This window comes from Ischnura elegans, chromosome 6 (assembly GCF_921293095.1).
Source record: "Ischnura elegans chromosome 6, ioIscEleg1.1, whole genome shotgun sequence".
Classification (NCBI taxonomy): Eukaryota; Metazoa; Arthropoda; class Insecta; order Odonata; family Coenagrionidae; genus Ischnura; species Ischnura elegans.
In genome coordinates this window covers 19,747,396-19,766,661 of record NC_060251.1, presented here as the reverse complement: position 1 = coordinate 19,766,661, position 19,266 = coordinate 19,747,396, and the positions used below count along the sequence as shown (strand labels likewise).

General features: G+C 40.8%; 1 protein-coding gene across 2 annotated transcripts in view; it reads left to right on the top strand.

Annotated features, from left to right (window-relative positions):
• Nucleotides 1-19,266, top strand: part of LOC124160161 (vesicular acetylcholine transporter-like) — a 185,162-nt gene that overhangs the window by 35,401 nt on the left and 130,495 nt on the right. Inside the window, exon 2 of one of the 2 annotated variants that reach the window (XM_046535917.1) lies at nt 1,799-7,842. The exons of the other annotated variant lie outside the window; for it this stretch is intronic. Within the exon in view, the coding sequence (XP_046391873.1) occupies nt 2,577-4,616 (2,040 nt within the window). The 5' untranslated portion in view covers nt 1,799-2,576 and the 3' untranslated portion in view covers nt 4,617-7,842. Of the gene's footprint in view, nt 1-1,798; nt 7,843-19,266 lie in introns of those variants that run through there. 2 annotated transcript variants of the gene reach the window in all.

Genomic DNA, 19,266 nt, shown 5'->3' with positions numbered 1-19,266 from the left:
ATTTGATTTAAGTAAAATTGTGTCTGAAATATAGCTGATACCCCTGTTATCGGAAAAGTACCTGCACGTTAAATTGGTAGCCTATCGCATCTCACCTTTAAAGAGCGATTTGTTGGATCAACCGTCCCTGTACACGAAGATACACGTACTACAGCTGACAAGACTGCTCCGAGATTCCTCTCCCTAGTCTCTTGATCCAGCTCAATCTTCGAACACAAGCCAGCCTTTCAGAGGGTGAAAAAAAGGAGGCGGAAGGAAAAGACGGGGAAGCTTTTGTGGTCTGTCGTCCTTTCCGCCCACGCACGGAGCAAACAAGGAGTTTAATGGCGCCTGAATGCCCACTTTACTCCCCCTACAACTAAACAGCCACACGGAGACCTCTTCCTACGCACAAACTGACCACTTTGCCTTCCGAACAATGGGAGTTGCGTCCAAGTCCAATTGGAGAGTGAGGGAACGTTTTCAAACGGTCTACTTGCAGAGGGCCCTGGTGGATGAAAGTGAAAAAAAAACGCGAATGCCTCCGCTCCGATAGACATCCTTTTCCCCTATGTCAACTGCTAACCAGGATCCGCTCGTAAGAGTGATTCTCAGAGCCCTAGTCCCTACTCTTACCCGTTTTTGATATTTCCTACCAGGGAATCAGCGCTTTGGCTCAAGGTCATTTCTACCCTTCGTCTTCCATAAAGCATTTTAAAGTCCTTCCTCTTTGTGGCAATCCAAATCAGCATTTGTTTGGATTGTATTTTTAGAATAAAAATATTACAATGCCTTTACTTGCGTTTAACTCAGCGATGTTCAACAATTTAATGGTTGATTGTAAAAGATTCATTAATAGCAATGTGCATGTAAGATTTCCCACAGTGTATACGTGAGATTGAACATCAGGAAAAACTTATTCTACATAATTAAAATAGCTCTATGTTTAATTATTACCATGAAAGGTACTTTTTATTTCGAGATTGTGTTACAATTTTCCTCCAATGCATATTTTTGCCAATTTTATGAAATTTATAGGTCTCAGTATGATGTAGCTGTTAAATAATTAACGGTTTTTCATTAAATTAAGTTTAGACAATTAAATACTGCACCATTTAAGTCCGAAAATATTACCTGAGTATAAACATTTACCTTGATATGACATAATGATGATTAAACTTTTAGTTGAAGGATTTTTTTTCGACAGTGTAATATTATGATTTTTCGGATATTAAAACCTACATTTTGCGCATTTGTATCTAGTTTAAAATATGCAATGAAGAGAGATTAGGTATATGAGGGAATTGTTTATGTGATATGAGTAATTTGTCGCTCATGTATGTAGTGTCGCTTTGGAAGAGGAGCTGTCTCGGGTAAGTTGGGGGAAGCACAACACTTCTTCAAACCAACCTGGAGATAGAGAGCAAGCTTTTATGAATGCCGCTCCTCTTCCTCAGTCTCCCCTCTGCAACGAGCGAAAAATAAAATCAATTTTGGGTTTCTCCTAATTGAGTTGCATACATACATATGAAAATTCTTGCGCTCGTTCAGCAAAAATGCACTTGGAATAAACGAAACATTAAAAAAAGCTATTCCCTGTGAATGAATATGAATTCAATCTATCACTACCGAGGGTTTTACTTGGAACCTATTTTCCATCCACTTTTGGTTTTCTAGAAGTAAATCCTAAATTCAGTACAAAAATGTGATAGAATGTCAATTTTATGCATTTTTTTTAATTTACGAGAAGCTGATGAATGAAAAAAGGCTTGAAAAATGCAAGAATAAACCAATCAAAATTTTGTCTGTGTCTTTGAAGGTTTTCCCGCGCCCACCTGCCCGGTCCTGTTGATGAGGGGAGAGGAGAAAGAGGAGCGAGGCTAAGGGAAGGGGGAATTAAAAAGAGGAGGAGGAGGGATAAACAAAAGATGATCTCGTGGCGCATGGGAGCTGTCGACTGCGGAACGGATCGCACGCGCCGCCACGCGCCAAACTCAGCTACTACCTGCACCTCATCTCCCGACACCACCTACTGACCAAGCCAAAGGGACAAAGCAAACAACAGACAACTTGCATCTCTTTATCACCGACCCCTTTCCACTCGCCTCACCCAAACCTCTACCCCCAAACGTCCTCCATCAGATGTTTCCAGACTCCACAGTGTAACCTGTACAATTGAAACTAACAAGTTTATGAAAGTGGTCCTGCTTATCAAATAGAACGAGCACATGCAAACATTATCGTGCAGCACTTTAAAATTACCACTGGAGAGGAAAGTGTAATTGTTGTGTTCAATGTTGAATGAATAGTTGCAAGATTAATAGCCTACAACTTGTTCAGATTTTAAAGGAGCTATTCGAGTGAGATATTCTAAAAACTGTGTGGTTGTTTTCTTGAGTGTTTAGAGGCCTTCGTGTTAAAGTTTTTTAAAACTGTTTTCTTTAGCCCTTAGTGTAATACTTGGTAAAAAAAACACGTACCATAACAATACTCATAATCATGGAAGTGTCTCATAGGCGCTATTGATAACATTATTTTCTATAGCCGAATTAGTTTGGCAGTTTCGAATCACTCCTTGCAAATAAATACCATTCAAAATGACGCCAATACCAATAATCAACATGGAGTTCAGCGAACTCCGCACCGTGATCTGGAACAAGGTGCAAGAGCCCAAATACCAGCGAAGACTTATCCTGGTGATAGTCTCCATCGCTCTCCTACTGGATAACATGTTGTACATGGTCATCGTGCCCATTATACCGGATTATCTACGATACGTCGGCGCCTGGGGTAAAACAACTCCACCTCCGCCCATCGTGAGCGAAAACGGGACAATAATAGCCGCACCCACGCCGGCAGTCCCTAGTCACCATGGGCAGGATTCTGCGACAGGCGTGCTGTTCGCATCCAAGGCCATAGTCCAGCTAATGGTCAACCCGTTTTCCGGAGCCCTCATAGATCGCATCGGATACGACATCCCCATGATGATTGGCCTAACCATCATGTTCCTCTCAACGGCCGTCTTCGCCTGCGGCCGCTCCTACGGACTGCTATTCTTCGCCCGATCCTTGCAAGGCGTCGGATCGGCGTTTGCTGACACCTCGGGATTGGCCATGATTGCAGATCGCTTCACGGAGGAGAACGAGAGGTCCAAAGCTCTTGGAATCGCGCTAGCCTTCATCTCCTTCGGCTGTCTGGTCGCGCCACCCTTCGGTGGCGCCTTGTACCAGTTCGCGGGGAAAGAGGTGCCTTTCCTCATCCTAGCGTTCGTATCCTTGGCTGATGGTTTCATGCTGTTGCTGGTCATGAGGCCGGTGAGGGAGCAAATACTGAAACACCAGGCAGAGACTCCACCTGGGATACCCATCTGGAAACTCATGATGGATCCTTATATTGCCGTATGTTCCGGAGCTTTGATGATGTCCAACGTCGCCTTGGCCTTCCTGGAACCTACGATATCCCTCTGGATGGAGGACAATCTAACCACGGACAACTGGAAAATCGGGATGATCTGGTTGCCTGCTTTTTTCCCGCATGTCTTCGGAGTGATTCTCACAGTGAAGATGGCGAAGAAATATCCCCAATATCAATGGCTCATGGCGGCCGGAGGTTTATCCCTGGAGGGTCTCTGCTGCTTCATAATCCCATTCTCTAGCTCCTATAAAGTCCTCATGATACCCATTTGTGGTATTTGCTTTGGGATAGCACTCATCGACACAGCACTCCTTCCCACTCTAGGCTATCTCGTGGATGTACGCTACGTCTCCGTCTACGGAAGTATATACGCGATTGCTGACATATCATACTCTGTGGCCTACGCTGTCGGTCCCATCATTGCTGGAGGAGTCGTGGAGGCCATTGGTTTCACGGCCCTTAATTTCGGAATCGCCTTTTCCAACCTTCTCTACGCGCCGGTGTTGATGTATTTGAGGCACATCTACGACTTCAAACCATTCCAGAACGAGGCCTCTGTGCTGGTCGGCGATCCGCCAGACAAGGAGTACCAGACGTACGCGATGCACGATCAAGACTCAGCTGGCGCAAGGAGGGTGTCAGGCTCGGAACTGAGGATGAATCATCTGGAATATTCTAGGCTTCAGGAAAATGCAGCCAGGCAGGAGGCTGAGAATGCAATGGAGCAGAAGCAAGTGGAGGGGCAGAATGGCTATCCATCATATGGGCAACAGCCCCAACAACCTGGACAATTTAATCAGTCAAGCATGGGACAACAGCCATCTTATCAGCAGTCCAGCCAAGGATACCAACAGGCTCCCGAGGAGAGTTACCAGCAAGCACCACAACAAGGATACCAATCTAACGTCTCTCAAGGGTACCAGCAACAAGGCCAACAGGGTTATCAGAGCCAGCAAGGGTACCAAGCACAAGGTGGCCAGGTGGGGTATCAGCAGCAGCAGCAGCCAGCGTCATACCAGGGCCAACCTGGACAACAGGCTTACCAACGCCATGGATATGGAACAGGGGGAGGTCACCGGTACGAAGAGGGTGTACCAGGGCCGACGGTTCCACCTTCCTCCACAAATCCTTTCAGAGCGCCGCAGGGTGGCGCCGGGGGACCAGGTGCAGGGAGCGAGGGTGCAGGAGACAAGAATCCATTCCGCTCAGGTTTCGGGTACTAAGGAGTGATCGTAAAGAGTAGAGTGAAGAATTTTTTTAAGAATTACAAGAAAAAGTAAGAACATCGTTTCCGTTATAAAACTGATTCATTCCAAGAAACCTGCGGTGGAAATGTTTTCGTCAGAACTGGTGCAACAATTATATTTTAAGTATACACGATATATCTTTTACCTTATGAGATTTTGCGTAGAAACTTTAATGTTTCTTGATAATCGAAAAATTAAATCCTAATATCAGGCTGCCTATCCGTAGGAGATGGTTTCCAATGACCTTGGATGTTGTATAAGTAATTCGTCGAATTAAATTTGAAAAGATAGTCATTAAACATATAAATTGGTATTAATTTCATGGGGATCGATGTTGAATGAAATAGAACATTTTTGAGTGTTAAGAACTATGAACCCGTTAAATGTTTCAATAGTTGACATTTGAAGCCTTTAATTCGCTGTTTCGTGATAGTTAATAATTATGTATGCAGAGGAGAGATGTGGCCGATAAAGTGCAATAGTAAAGTTAGTGCCACAGAGGGAGTGGGTGCAAATAATGTTGAAAAAAAACTTTTTCAATCTTAAAACAGGTGGCGTTTTGTATATAATATATTGTAAACTATGTAAATAAGAAAACATATCATGTAGATGTTGTATAATTTTGGTACGTAAAAAACCCGCCGTTGTATTATATTTTATTCTTCATTACCATGTTCAATGGTGATTCCTGGAATATGAGCGAATGTAATATAATAGATGTTTTGCTTATTTTATGAGAGTTATAGAGGGCACCTCGTTTCAGAATATTTATTCATGAGCCCAATTATGGGAAATTTTTGGTGTAATATGTGAGAGTTATGAGTTCTATTTATGTTGAAAGTAGATATTAGTAGAATAACAATCTGTAAGATAAGTCTTGATGGAGACCAACCAAGGAAGCAAACATATCATTATTCTGCCTCCCACCCAGCACAATCAGTGCTTAAAGGTGCGAGAGTGGAAATAGAATCTTGCTGAATCCAAGAGGAACATGTTTCCTCGCTGTATCAAATCAACCCCTACGCCCGCATAATAAGTGTCACCACATAACCCGTCCCAAATCCCTTAAATTTCGAGTTTTCAAATCGAATATCCCACCCCATCCTTTGTACTTAGACCATGGCGTTCATGAAACCCTTTAGGATAACTTAGTAGGTTAGAAAATCATGTATAAAATGAAGGAAAACTGTGAGATCAGAGGACTCTTACACAAACAGCTATGTGATACTTCAAAACTTATCAAATGGTCGTAGTGGGCTGTTGTGCCTCTGGCGCTAAAATTGTATTGAAAGTGCTATTAATTAGATGCTTGTTTGTTACGGTTAGAAAACATTGGATTGCGTGCGACATGGATCCGTTTCTTGATTAAGTGTATAACATCCTCCATGGAGATGAGCGCGAAAAATCAATCCTCAAATGAGGGAAACATATAAGTATTCACACACACATAATGGAGGTAGATAGTTTATATAGCGGTCTGTAAACGTATGCACCCCTTATTCGCGCAAGTAAAAGAAAAGACACCATTTCAGTTCGATTACTCTGTTGCCAAAATTTGCATTTCTAAGGGCACAATTTCTACCTCCATGGTTTCAATTTAAATGTTATACTCAGGTCATCAATGTATTTTCCGAGGGTTCACGAACTAGAAAACCATGAGAAATTTTCCCTAAACCTGGAAGAATAAAATACGAGAAGGAATTTATGCGAGTCCTCATGGGGCGAGAAACAAATCACAAGTAGAATTATCAACATCACTCTCAATAAAGTTTTTTTTTTGTAAAAATTTAAGTGAAAAAGGTTTATGCTAACCGCGTTTCCTTTTAAAGTCTGTGTGATGTTTTATAAACCATGTGATTGGCTAAATTTGCTCATCAATGTATGGAAATAATAATAAATAGGATTGTCTTATGCCTTAACTTATAGGAAATAAAGAATTTTCCATGTATAAAGAGAGTTTCAAAAGTAGATTTCGGAGTGTAAGCAAATATCTATCAGTGGTTGTAGGGTCATCGACTGCATATCAAGAGGAAATTAACTGGTTTAAAATTTTCCATTCAACAGCCCAATATAAGATGAAGTTTTGACGGTGGCACAATGAGCTTCATATGCATATCACGGGGTGTTGCGCAGCAAATAATTTTGGGCGCAGTTGATCAAAGCAATAATTATGTTGTAAACGTAAACATTGAACAATTGGGCGTCAATTTGAATCGCTCGTCAGCCTACTCCCGCGGCAGGCACGCAGTGTGGAACATTCCTTTATCCTTCTCTATCTTATCTATCTATCTAACTCTATCTCTGGATGTTTCTAAAGTAAACCTATCCATTACTTCAAGCGCCATATGCACTCAATGTCTCAATACTTATGTGAGAGTACATCGAAATATGCATTTGTTTTCCATTCTTTTTTTATTACATCATTATTTCACGAGTTGGTCATGGGAAGGAGGAGGAGACGGGGAAGATGGTTGTGTGCAAGGGCCGTGTTGGTGCAGTGCTGCATCCTACAGAGAGTGCACAGAAAGTCACGGCAAAAGTTACGGCTAATCTAAGAGTTATTGGTGTGAATTAATCGTGGTTTTCGACGTTGTCAACGTTTCAAAAATCACCTGAAAGGTTTTTCATTGCCAAAAATCTTGTTATGTTTTGTTTTTCCACTGAAAGGCGAACAGCCGCTGTATCAGTAGCTCCAAATGTTTCCGTTCTTTGTTACATTACATAGACAAATAAATGGTATTATTTAAAATTGTTGTTGCTTGATGTATAAGCCTTGTTATAACATGATGAGTGATTGAAAATTAACATTAACAATTGTAAAATATCTACCGGTAAAATAATTATTTGGCTCACATATCCGTGTTGCTAAGAGTGTTCTCGTAACAAAATTGAAAGCATTCGCTTTTGTTTGATCTCTTGATTATACTCTGTTTCAGTGTTTTTTCACCGGTCAGATTGTGTGATTGATATTATCATTTGTAAAACTGTTCTATTCGTACAACAGACTGAAAGTGAAAAAAAGCATTCAAAGAAAAAACGTAGCATGGTTGAGTTACCGGCGATTGCGTTATGAATAACGTTTTGGTAATATTGCCGTTTTGTGGGGTAAAATGCATAATGGGAATCAAAAAACTGTACAAAAATTCAACTTTCACTAAAAAATGTGAAAGCGTGATGTAAAATAAATAATGTTGTAAAATAACCTCATTATGATTTTTTTATTTCGTCAATCCCCGAAAATAATTGTTTTGCCCAAGAGTAGCTGGAAGCTGTCTATTATCTAAAGTCTCCGGAAACTGTCTATTATGGATGGAAATTCAATTTAAGGGTCTATTATTCTAACGCCAAAGAGGAACAAATCAAATAGAGAAACTATACATATTTATGAGTAGCGAAATCATTATCAAACGAATGAGAAACGATTCCAATTCAGCAATTTAACTCAAAAACCTCTTACTCATAAATTGTTAGCAAAACTGTCTGAAATGTTAACTCACAGCAGCACACGTCTAGTTTTAACTTTTTTTAACTTTCTATTGGCCAGAGATTCACCGCTATTTTTGCCAGAAACAGAAGTAGTTTATAAAAATTTGAGTATACCCACATTATGTGGCTGTTTTCGCAAACATGCTTTTGTTTTTTTTCGGGTGCTTTTAGGGGTACAAGGCTGTCACATGAACGATCTTAGGGAATGTTTAACACTCCCTAGCAGAATGTATTTCTCAGAATGCCTTTTGCCATTTTAGAAACACGAATATGATGATAATATGTTTGCTGATGACATCAAAATATTTCGTAACGTCTCTTCACCCTTAGAACGCAGTAATCTTCAACTCTACCTCACTAACATTGCTAACTGGTGTGAGATTGATGCAATGGAACTCAATGCTCAGGAATGTGTCGTAATGTCTTTCAAACGAGACCTTCGAGTTGACCAGTATGACTACACTCTGTACACCACTGCTTTGAAAAGAGTTAGTAAGTTAAGGATCTTGGAGTCATTATTTCTCCTTCACTCAGTCCCTCTGACCACATTTCTCATATTGTTGCACGTCCCAACTCTGGGATTCATATTTAGATCCACGGTGAACTTCAGCTGCATAATCAAGCTGTGCAAGTCCTTGGTGCACCCGATACTGGAGTATGGGTCGATCATCTGGTCTCTCTACTAGCTCAACCACACTCGTCAGCTGTAAAATCTACATAAGAAATTCGTAAGAATGCTTAGTGTCCGACTTGGCTACACCTTCCGTACTACACTAGTCTGCGAGTGGGAGAGTCGTTTTTATCCTCTCCCCCTTCAACTTCAGCACCAACACGCTGATGTAGTTTCACTATCCAGATTGTCGAATGGCCTCATTGACAGTCCAGTACCTACTCCTGGGCGATATTGACTTGTCCGTGCCAAGGGGTCTTCGATCAATGACCATCTTTCGCCGACGGTTCTCTTCTACATACTATGCCTATCGCAGTGGGCTCTCCCGACTTCTCAGAATAGGTAGTGCTGCTGCTACGCGCTTGGATTTCTTCACTGGATATCCAGCTTCATTCAGTTGAAAAGTTGGGAAGTTTGCAGAAATTAGTCCACATTTGCATGGAGCCATTTGATTATTGTATACATATTTTTTGTTGGAATAATCAGTTATTATACCTTTAAGTTTTTTTCTAGTTGCTGTTACTTTCTTAATCAGTTCAATTTCGCAAAATGGTGTTATCCGTTGCAGTAAATAAATAAATATACATAAAATAAAATAAATTACTTGGTTCTATTCCACACTTTATTTAAAATAGCACGACCCGGGTTTCAGCATCTTATGCTATCATCAGCATACCTGATGCCTAAATAAATATTGTTTGGAATAAAAATAAGTCTCTAACCGTATAAGAAATAACTATGCAATTAAAAAGGATAGCTGTCATGCTAACAGTGCAAAACTTCGGTTAGCGTCAAAAAATAGCATTTATTTCTGTCGCACGAATACCTAATTAGTACTCATTAGTGTAATAGAGAAGTATATCATGATAATGCGATATGGGTACCGAGGTTTAAGGATTTCTACAAAAAAGGAACAAAAATTGGACGGAGTAGATTTGAAAATATTTTACTGAGGTGAAGTACAAAATTTAAGTATAGCCTTCGGCCAAATATCTCACACGCTTAAATTGTGCTTATGGCGATTATATATACAGAGTTTTATATCTCCCAAAACGAACGTAGCTACTTTTTACTTCAATTTAGTGCCGTTTTCATAATGGCTGGTAAATTTTGACCGGAAAATAATGCAGCTGTAACCTCACTTTGAAAAAAAAAACTTGGAAATAAGTTCTCGGCTCGGCATTGTTTTTCTGAAAGGATGAAAAAAAATCGTATCTGCGTGCCCTAGGCTATCAATCAGTAGTGGAAAAGGCTCGTTGCTGAGGTTGGCCGTTTTTCCCGTGCGATCACAAAAATCCATCGTGAGTGAAGAGTCGACTTGGCAACTCAGTGAGTGTGTGTGCAGCAGAGAGTAGTGGGTGGCTGGTGTACAATGAGGACAAGTGAGGAGCGCCAGCCGAAGTGCCTCTTCCGCCGTGCCTTATCTTCCGACCAACCTCTTGCCTTCGGCTCTCCCTTGTCACTCCCATCTTTCCGTCATCCGAGGCAGCACCTTTGCACGACTACACGAGTCAACTCTTCGCAGGGTTACCAACTGAAATCCAGGATACAGCGGAAGACACCCTTTTAAATCCATTAATTTCTCCCACACCCGAAGTACATACATTTTAACTTAAAAAAACCTTTCCCACGTGTAAGATATCATGATGTTAAAATTTCCAATTAGCTCACTCACCAATTTTATTTTATTACCAATTTTGATATGAGTTTGAAAAAAAATACTCATATTTTTCACTTTTTCAATTGGTGACCCACTCCTAAAGCTATTCGCGACATAATAATGACGGCTTAAATCCTTCACAGACTAGTTAATCTCTTTATGAACTCAAGCCGAGAGTTCCGCTGCTTCTGCGCTAATCCTTAGTCTTTGTCATGGGCCGTGTGTGGTTCGTTATTGTTTACGGGCGATTCCTTCACAGTATAAGTGCTTGTCCCTAAATAAGTAAATAAGCCAGGTTTCTAATATCACCACCAATTCATAAAGAGTAAGGAGACTACTCTTGCGTTTTCTTATTTTACACTTAAAACACAACCAATTATGGACATTTTTATTTCGCAGCAACTTTTCTTTCCTTCCAATCTAGCGAATTATTTTAAAGAATTGCGGGTCTGAGTGAAAACCCTATTGCTCTACCATCAAAAACTTAAAAATGATTTGCCTTCGGAACTGGCTTTAGGCTATGATTAGTCATTCTAGGTTCAAAATGGAATATATAAAATCACTTTAAGTGTAAAATGTGCCTTGAAAAAATACTTGCGGGCCACTCAATGAATGTTCGCCTCTCACTATTTCACGGTTATTTCCATGAATATTAATCTCTTCTCACTTTCACCGGCACTTGGCAAGCCACGTTTACCCAAAATGGATATCGCCAAGTTTTAATCAGATCAATAAGAACTATCCAATGGATCCATTACTTCTATGTAGCTAACAACTAAGAAATTTTAGTCGAGGTACGAGAAGTTAAATCACAAGTATCCAGCTTCAGAATTTGATACTACGCTGAAGCAGAGAAAGCCTTGCAATTCATGGAGCTATCTTACTTAATCAAACGTTTGAAGCAACAAATTGGCTTCGAAATTTTCTGCACTGCATTCTAGTTCATTTTTGCCGACTTGTCTGCCCGAAATGGAAACAGCTTGAAAAAACTTACAATTTGGCCATCTACATTTTTAGGGGTGAATTAGCAATTGCTTTTTTACGCGTAATTGGTAAACATACAGCATAAAAAACGCATGCTTACAAATTTTATAATTTTTTAAGGTCATTATTTTCTCATCATGGTTGCTAGGATTACCTGTTGCCAAGGCTTTGCTCTTAAAGATACAATTTTTGAAAATAAGTTTTAAAAAGGTTATTGAACTCTGCTCTTCATTTAGGCGACCAAATGAAGATGAAAATATAATTGCTCTATATGCGATACAATGGGTGTGGTGAGATCAACCTTTGAAATAGTAATTGATTGGAATAGAGCCGGAATATTTTGGTCATGTAGGAAAAAGCAAATACTGGAATTCGCTAAACTTCTACGAAGTTTCACACTGATAGGCTATCCCTTAGCTATAGATTTCGAGGGCTATATATATAGGCTATTTGCTGACGAATCGTTTTCAGCTAGGATGTTTAGCCGCAAGGAATTTTTCGGAAAGAGAAGGTTTCACGGAAATGGTTTATCATCGCATCCGCACTTCGCCAATGCCTTCTTGCGGCCTACTCAGAGGGTACTCACGAACGAGGATTTTCCCTTGGGAAACCGACTCGGGCCCGGGAGCGTATTGGGAGAGGGAAATAGCGGCTCATTTTATGTTAAGGGCTTTTGAAAGGGGCGCGAGAGGGGTTAGGTCGAGATGATTTGGGTGGGGGTGAATGTAAGGGGAGGAGGCACTTTGGAAAATGAGCGGGCGAGAATGAAAGGTCAATGCGATTGCAGCGCACGCGCTATTGCTCCCTTTTTCACTATAAATCCATATACTCTATGACGCCATGCCTAGTTTTAACACGCATTACTCCTCAGATTCCAAATAATTTGAAATGAGCGTGGCAAAATACACATGGATAAAACTTTGTAGCGCCTAAAAAATAGAATTAAGAGTAGTACACACAAATCGCCAATAAGAACTAACTCCGTGACACTCATTTGCCAAATATACTCATTAGCTTAGATTAGCTGAGAAAATAGTCGCAGTCTTAACTTCAAGGAAGCTAAAACATTCTATTACAAACCAAACCTTTAGAGGGGACTCCTCACGGAAATGCAACATATTTCAATTTCTGAAACAACTTGTAACTAGGGAACAGATATTTCAAAATGGACCAACATTTATTTTACTCTCATGATACAAATTATTATTACTAACTAGTTATCATACTTCTTACTCTAAACTGTTGCTAGCATTCCTCAAATAAATTTTCTAATCAGTATTTACTACGAAATAACAGAAGTTTGGTTCTGAGAGGATAGAGCTCCCTGGAATGACTACAGGCGAATGCTTTTTACCGATTGAGTATAATACGTTTATTCTATTTTGCATCACGAATAAATTATTGTGTAATTGGGTCCTCTTGCCAAACTAAACGGTGGCCTTTGATATCAGTAGCCCAGCACCCAATCCATCAGGACAATTCGTAACATCTTCTCTTTAGGTTTCGCTTTTCTCACAAGCATTGAAATTGGGTTCTCGAGACCCACGTCACAGCAAGGGTAATTACCATTAAGATGACCGTGTTATCAATATAAAGCGATAAACACGGGAGGATCCTCCCAAAACGACAGATATAAACGTCAAAATCTGCAGTTACTTACTTGCTAAAAGAATTCGCTCCTTTTGCGTTCTAGGGAAGAATTGTTATGAAGGGCATTATGGCAGATATTTATATTCATTTATGGCTATAAACTGAAAAATACAAGGGGGGTTCATTCGTTCGTTGAGCAAGGTTAATGTGAAAAAGATGATTGGTACTTAGTAAGCCACATCAGAGGTATAGTCAAGCTAGGTCGTAGCAAGGAAATTATCTGGTAGTTTTAATTAATACCATACCTTCCAAATCATTCGAGAAATTTTGCCCCCTTGATAAGTATACCTAGCTACGGACTCAATGAGATCACCATGTAATGTAAATCAGCCACTGAAGTGTAGCGCCCTCTTTCTACGAACATCCGGTCTTCAACACCCACTTAGGACTTCAAAGCGAAGATTGGTTAGAACTGGTGAGCGTAGAGGTCACCCTTGGCTAAGCCATGATTGATGTGTGAGCTTCGCATTTCAGGGAAGGAATATCATTTCTTTGTATGCGTTACTGGGTACCACTGGCGTCCTTAGTTTGAGGTCATACGAAGACTTCACTTAGATTCTAACCCTACATCCCCACGCTCCTCTGTGCCCACCACGTCTAGCTTTTCGTCATTCCTCCCTCAACTCCTACTTTATTTTCTCCATTCTCCTACAAATCTACATCCCGAAACCCTCCCAAATTTTCTCGTTATCCTTCGCCAGTTTACATTTCCGTACTGTAAAGCACTAGATCAAACTTTTTACTAGCCTTTACTTGAAACACTTGCGTGTTTATCGTCACATCAGCTCTTTCCTTGGTACCTCTTTTAAACTCAATTCTGTAATTGATGTCCTCACTGATGATGTGTCCGTTTCTCTTTAAGGTGCTGCCAAAATAAATGAACTGCTCCATATTCTCCTGTCTAAGCCAGGAATTTAAAAAAATCATATGATTGCGCCGATGAAGCCTGCAAGAATCCCAACGAAATGCCCACGAATCCATATGCTTGTCAAACTTGAGATTTATTTTCACGGTGTTTCTCGTCGTCTCCGTTTTGGCTCCAGCATAGCTAAGGTGAATATCCGTGCACAAAATCCAACGCACGAGAGAGAGCCAAATCCGGCATTGTATCATGATGGCTGGTTATTCGATTTCAATCCATCCTTTGACGACTTCTTCCGACCCATCCATAAGGGATGATTGCAGTGCCCGCGAGTTTCCCGAGAGGGGAGGGGGTGGGTGTTGCCCCTCAACCACCCTCCCCCATCATTTCCTAATGGAGCCCTCTTCCTGTTACACACACACACCAAAAATGCCCCATTTCGTCCAACCCCCCCTTACCCACTTGGAACGCAAAACCTTAACCACCCTCCCTAACCCTCCAAACAGTGCACCGCCACGCACCAAACACCACGACAGGGGGGAGCACCCTCGTGCGCGCCCTTATTTCTTCGCCCTTTATGGGAGCACTGCCTTCTGAGGCCAGTTCCGCTATTACCAACCCATCTGAACCCTATGGTTGCAACGCTACGATTACTACTTAAATACAGTACCGGAAGATAGCTTCCCGGTCTTCTTAAAAGGCTCTCTCTTCCTCAGAGAAACCATTCATTCCATATACATTGCCTTGATATAGTCCAGTCACCATGTATGACAGCCAGAATATATATTGCGCTTTAAATGTTTCCGTTCCGTTCTCCATCCTAGTTTTTGATGGCCTCACCAGCGGAGGGGTTACATCTCTGCCAGGTTTTCAAGAGATTGCAGGTACGATCACTACCATTTGTAGGTTTTTCACCACCAAGACCATGTATGTTTGTGATTTTCCTACGAGAATACTTATAGTGAGGAATATATTTCTTAACTCGCTGCGTACCGCAGTATTAAATTTTGAGGAACTTTGTACCGGGGTAAAGGTGTTGAGATTGAAAATATTTGCCAATTCAGAGGAACTGCCTTCGGTTTAACCATCGTAAAAATGCTAATATTTAAAATATTACCTAATTATACATTACAACACGTCCATCCGTAAGATTTAGTGAACAAAACCTGAAAATGCACTATCTAATTATGTTTTGAAATTGTTTAATTTGACGTGCCTAAATGAAGAGAATCTTCAATATCTATCTGGAACGCTCGGGAAATAAATCACGAGAATTCTCGCCATCCGTACACAGCTTGTTAATTTCGCCAGCCAAACAGAGGTCGTGAAGGCATTAAAAACATATAATTAAATTCTCTTGGGACTCTCTATATTTATAATTTGCCTATAATCAACTAGACTGAAAATTTAACCCAGAACATGCTTGCATTGTATATTTTCCCAAAGTTCATTAAATTATCAGCTTTTCGTTTGAAGATTTATAGGCTTTGGCCAAGGTTTTACCCATAAAGACAACTCAACGGCGTTATCACCCCGCGCCTTACTTGAGCATCCCCCTAAAAAATCTTAAGAGTGCATATCACGCACTGTGTCCTCAACAGAACAGGCACATTCGCACGTGCTATCACCTCTCCGTGGTTAATGGAGACGCGGCTGTCATAGGGTGGTTCCACTATTACCAACCCATCCCCACACTCTGGATGCAATTCCGCGATGACTCCTAAAACTGACTGTGAGTGCCGGAAGATAACTCCTCCTTCCTGTGAGAAGTCCTCTTCCCAGTCCGCTCTATCTTCCTTCTAGAATTTACTCCCTCCCATTATATGGCCTTGGTACACAGTGGCGCAGCGAGGGGGGGTTTTAGGGGATGGACCCCCCCCCCCAGAGCTCAGACAATTTTTTTATAAAAATATATTAATATAAGACACGGTATCAGGCGTTACTTTGTGGTGATTACAGGTGATGATAGCATAAGATGCTGAAACCCGGGTCGTGCTATTTAAAATGAAGTGTGGAAAGAACCAAGTAATTTATTTTAGTTTAAAATATATTAATGTGGCAAACTATGATTAGGGGAACGGATTACTCGCAGACAAAACATCAAACTATTCACAAAACCAAAGCTCTTTAAACTTTCGGTCTATTATTATCATTGAGTGGTTGAGAATCCAAGGGGCAAAAGTGGTTTTTTTCTTAACAGTGTGAGGTAAAGTTGATTGTTAGAATAAATAGACAAAAACTTGGTTGCCAAGGGATACGATTGAGTCTCTGTTCTTTGCTGACATTGAGTGGAAAATCAAATGCAATACTAAAGATTTAATTGATCTCGTTTGTTTTGTATATGCCTAATTTCTGTGTCTATCTCTGTGTAGAAAAAAGAAATCACTTGGACCCCTTGGCTTTTCACCCATTCAATTCTAAAATACTTTGTTTAATCCATTTTAGTTAATTGGATTATTACTATTTATAGACTAGTGTAGGGATTAATTAAATCCCTCAGAAAGCGGTATAACTCACCATTTTGAACCACTTATCCTAAACATTTTCTAGGGTAGGGCCCCCGCACTTCCCGCTTACCCTGGCGGGTATTCCATACCCCTACGATCCCCAGTATTAGTTGCACCCAAAACCCCCCCTAGTCTTAATTCCTAGCTGCGCCTCTGTTGGTACAAATATATCAATATAAATGACATACTTTAAATATATTATGTTCAAAATCATTCCCTTCCACTGCCAGCTATTTTGTTCTCACAACACCCGTTTTACTGCAGTAGGATTATACTCATCATATATATAATCACAAAAAAATAGAAAACCAGTTGCTCCATCTCGCAGGGTTAGATAAAGCCTGAATCACACGATAATTTTCTTTCGTCGCGAAAAGTGATCACTAGAGCGATCGCTTTTCGCGACGGGAAAAGTGATCGCTTGAGTGATCATTTTTCTGAATCACACGGTCCCTCCCGTCGTCGCCTTTCGCATCACTATCGATATCACAGCTCGTTGTCATAGGACCCATATAACGAAAATATATAGCATGTTTGTTTATCTATGTCATTCCCACTTTTGTTAAACGTTGCACTGCAATCGATCCATACGGGAATGCGTTCTGATTGGCTGATATGGGGTTTTAGGGACAGATTTAGTGACGGAAAAAGCGACCGGACGAGTGATGAAAAATAGTGATGGGAATTCTCATCGCGATCGTGATCGCGAAAAACAAATGCCGGCGACGATTATTTACGAGTGATCACTCAAGTGATCGCGATAGTGATCACTAGGAAATGACGGATAAAATGATCGAGTGATTCAGGCTTAACTGATCGAAGGAAATCTTCTGTGAACGTTTTCACTGAAATATTCTTCTTCGAGGGAGTAAATATGCAAAGACTTCAAATTGGTGAAGCCTCTGTATAACTCCATAGAAAATTCTTGCAGTGCGAGATGACCCAGAAAAAGAGGTCGATCCCTTTATCCTGAATTTGTGAATGCGAAATACCTTTATCTATTTCGAGGTAAACTCTCTCTAGAACTGTCCGCATCTTTCTACAAATGTAAATACCGGGGTACAGCTACTTCTCCAGGTAATGTTTCCCTAAAAATTTTCAAGAATAGCGTTTTGAATGATGCTTAGATTTCTCATGATCTTTTAAATTAAAGGCGCACAAAACACATCTTATATCAAGATTTCGTTTCTTCACAGGATTCAATCCTACTGAGCGATGCCCGAAACTACACTAAATGACTGTAAATATCATCTCAAAGTTTCCTCGTCGGCTGCATCTTCACATTTATCGTTATTAGAGTTTACTGTAAATTCTTCCTCTAAATATATTTATTCTTACACCTTGAAAGGCTGAAAGACACTCCAACGAATTTGAAATGAATACAGTTTAGAAAAGAAGGCTTGATCAGACTAGAAAGAAAGCTTTAAGTGTGATACTACGGTAGATTCTATGTCTTAGTTAGCATGCCTGGAAACATTAAATTGGTCTGAAAATTACTTGCTGTTGATTCAGATTGAATTTGATGACACATGACAAATTTTAGTTTTCATTATGTTTTATCAAATGCGAAGACAGATCCCAAATGTAAAGATGGATGACGACGAATTGGGGAAAGACAAGGTTGTTTTTAGAGGTGTGTCCCCGCATAGCCTTGTCATCAGTTCGATTGCTAGAAACCAGTGAAAGTGGTATTCACCAATAACAGATGTCTGTAATTTTAGGTGATGAACATAGAAGAAATATTTCAACCAGCATTGGAAGGATTTAGGCACAGAAAGAATTCATGTGGTTCAAAGTTCATTAGAATCCACAACTTAACTTCCATTGCCAATGGCCACGAAAATTTACGGCGATAAATTTCAGTGGTTCATTGATAGGCAATGAGAAAATGAAGTGAAAATTCACAGCATTAGACAACAGGCGATCCTTGACATCAAATATCAACGTTCAGTTCTTAAAGTTAATGTTATACTACGATCAACAGCCATTTCTGGCCTCAGTTTAAATTTATTTGAAGGACATCTTCATTACTAGCTAGTATTGGAGGCCATGAAGCCATCCTGTCACCTGATGATGCAACTGCAATGGTCGCGAAAGCTTGCTGGTCAAAGCGTAATACGCAGCTGCTCCCGAAAGCCTCCGATACTAAAGATTCTCGCTGCGAAAGCCTACGTTTCAAGTTTTCATTGCTGGGTATTTTTTGATCACTTCTAACCACCAGAATAGACGATGAAAATCATTCTTCGAATAAACCTCGTCTCAGCTGCTCTCTGAAGAGTTTGGTCGGAGACATCGCGTTACACCGGATAATTCTCCTCGGGGGATGAAGTGGGGGAGAGAAAGGTCGCGAAGTGGGGAGGGTATGGAGGGCCACCCTGCAACAATGGTAGAGGAGGGAGGAAAGGCCATAATTTCACCAGATAGTCCTTCCTCCCAAGTGCAGCGGCGGAGTGGAGTGATCGTCACGGGCTGTTTGCCAACCGCACTATCAAAAAGTCCGCGCAGTAGTTGATTAGGGGAAAGGCTGGGGTGGGGAATGAGGGATGTTAATTCCGGGATCCTTTAAGGGGCTTCTGGAGTGCATTAGGGTCCCATGGGAAAAGAAATGAGAGGGAGGGGCGAAGAATGGAACTTTCCCCCCTCCCCGCTCGGTGAACTCGGCAGGAAAGACCGAGTGGAAGGCGAAAGAACTGTGTCTTTATTTTCCGAGATAAAAGGTTTGCACTGAGTAGAGTTATCCGCCGCTTCCAAACTACTTCAAGATGAATGCCATTTTCCGTCGTCGTCTCCATGGTGAGGCAATCAAC